Consider the following 2,221-nt stretch of genomic DNA (forward strand, 5'->3'; position numbering starts at 1 on the left):
TCTGGACCACATCTGGCTGAGTTCTGGGCCACATCTGGCTGAGTTATAGGCCAGATCTGGCTGAAATCTTGTCCCTCTCTCGGAATTGACAGGCTTTTGTGAACAGACAATGAAAACATGTACCATTGCTGCCATTCATAGAAGTTGTTACAAACTACTGCAATGATGTTTATTATTACTATTATTATTATTATTATTATTATTATTATTATCCATCACATCTACAGATGAAATGGAACACCAGAGTTTCAATACCTCTCAGAGAACAACTGAATTGTTCTTTTTGGGGATTACACAGGTTTTCAACTCAAATCTCACCCTTAAAGTACTGTTTATTACAGGTGTAATAACAGGCAGTATATGCTTTATAACAACCCTATGAATGGTTATGTGCAGTGTGAAATATAACACTCTGAGTTTGACAGACATTTAGACAGATAGTTAGAAAGTGCTGTAGTGAGCTGATCCAGACAGGCAGACTCTGGATGCCTCTCGTGTGTGTGTGTGTGTGTGTGTGTGTGTGTGTGTGTGTGTGTGTGCAGTCACACTGTTACAGTATAACAGACCAAACAGGTGCTTTACAACTCATGTTTGTGTCACTTTTGATAGTTGGTTACTATGCTGTACTAATGGATTAACACTTATATTGATTGTGTATTGATGCCCTTAATCTGAAAATGTATTGTTGGAGCAAAAAAAATGGCAAAATGTGACTTGTCCATTTTTCAAGTGCATCACAACTAATTTGTGTGTGAAATATTAACATTTTTATTAAACACGGCCCGTAAAACAAACCTTACCAGACTAAAATCAGTGTATAAACTGATCCTTAATTTGCCACCATAATATACACACACACGCAAGCACACAAACACGCACACACACACGCACGCACACACACACACACACAGCACGCACACACGCACGCACACACACACACACACACGCACACACACACACACACGCACAGCAATCCCAATGAAGTGCTGTCTGTATGTCTAAATGGGGCAGCTCAAACAGTTCTAGTTCTGGTTTCCATGTTGGTTCTGGTTCTCATGCGTCAGGTGCTTCTCTGTGAGTTCTGGTTCTGGTTCCTGGCCCAGTCCACTACCTCCAGCATCGAGTGGAACTTTGACCACCTCCTAGAGTGGAACTTTGACCACCTCCTAACAAATTCCATGTAAAATAAGGCAATCTTGATAGATGATTAAAGAACAAAAAAATGGAAAATGTCGAAACAACGCTAGTGAATGTGCTGACAGATACCTATAGGCCACCCTCTGGCCAGTGGCTTAGTGAGTTTTCATTCCCAGTATTGCAAGTCACAGCAGTCAGTCACACACACAGTCTCTTGAGCTCTCTCTCCACGTAAGGGGGATGGAGGCCATAGGCCACGTCTTGCTCATTTGGATAATCAAATAATCCTCATGGCAAGACACTTTATTATTTAGTGTCCACTTTCTCCCACTCGTTGCAACAAAAGTCAACATAAACAAACGACGCAGGACGTCCGTACAAACGACAACATGTGGAAGAGGGAAAAGGGGGAGGAGGAGCCGGGGGTGGGGGGGGGGGGGGGGGGGGCGTGCGGACTCAAGCCATGTGGGCGGTGACTTGCGAGCCAGAGCTGGTCAGCCCGGCCCCCAGACTCCCGAGAGTCCTGGAGTCGAAGAGGCTCTGGTGCTGAGCGCCGGACGCCGGGCCCACTCCCCCGAGCACGGAGAGGCCGTCCATGGGCGACAGCACCTGCCTGTCCGTCAGCGTGCCGCTGGGGGACGAGCCCAGGAAGGAGCCCTGCGAGGAGGCGGTCATCTTCTCCGGGCTGGCCGCCAGGCGTGGCGACGTGGAGAAGTTGTAGCCGTAGAGGCCGTACGGGCTGTGCAGGCGGAAGCCGCCGTACGAGCCCTGCGAGCTCTGATTGGCCGAGAGCAAGGGCGAGCTGTGGCCGGCGCCGGGCATCAGGTACTGGAGCTGCGGCGGAGGGGCCGCGGGGCCCGGCATGCCGGGGATCTGGAGGGGCAGTCCGCTCTGGCCGCAGGGGAAGCCGTCCGCGTCGTACGCCGGCGACCGCGTGGAGCCGAAGCCGTCCGAGGTGACCGGGCCGGTCAGTCGGCTGTAGGAGTCCGCGGTGAGGGACGGGGCGTAGCGGTGGAGGGTATGACCGGCCCGGCTGCAGGCGGAGTAGTCGCACACCTGTCCGGCGCCCGAGCCCAGGTGGAAG

The 2,221-nt window shown here is 51.1% G+C and overlaps 1 protein-coding gene across 2 annotated transcripts in view; it reads right to left on the reverse strand.

The window, feature by feature from the left end:
• Positions 1-395: 395 nt before the first annotated feature.
• The window catches only part of tbx18 (T-box transcription factor 18), an 11,722-nt gene continuing 9,896 nt past the window's right edge, over positions 396-2,221 (reverse strand). For both annotated transcript variants that reach the window (XM_042095516.1, XM_042095515.1), the window contains exon 8: positions 396-2,221. This exon is cut by the window's right edge and continues 82 nt beyond it. In XM_042095516.1, coding sequence (XP_041951450.1) covers positions 1,594-2,221 — 628 coding nt within the window. In that variant the 3' untranslated portion in view covers positions 396-1,593.

The sequence above is a fragment of the Alosa sapidissima genome, chromosome 6, assembly GCF_018492685.1.
Source record: "Alosa sapidissima isolate fAloSap1 chromosome 6, fAloSap1.pri, whole genome shotgun sequence".
Taxonomy (NCBI): Eukaryota; Metazoa; Chordata; class Actinopteri; order Clupeiformes; family Clupeidae; genus Alosa; species Alosa sapidissima.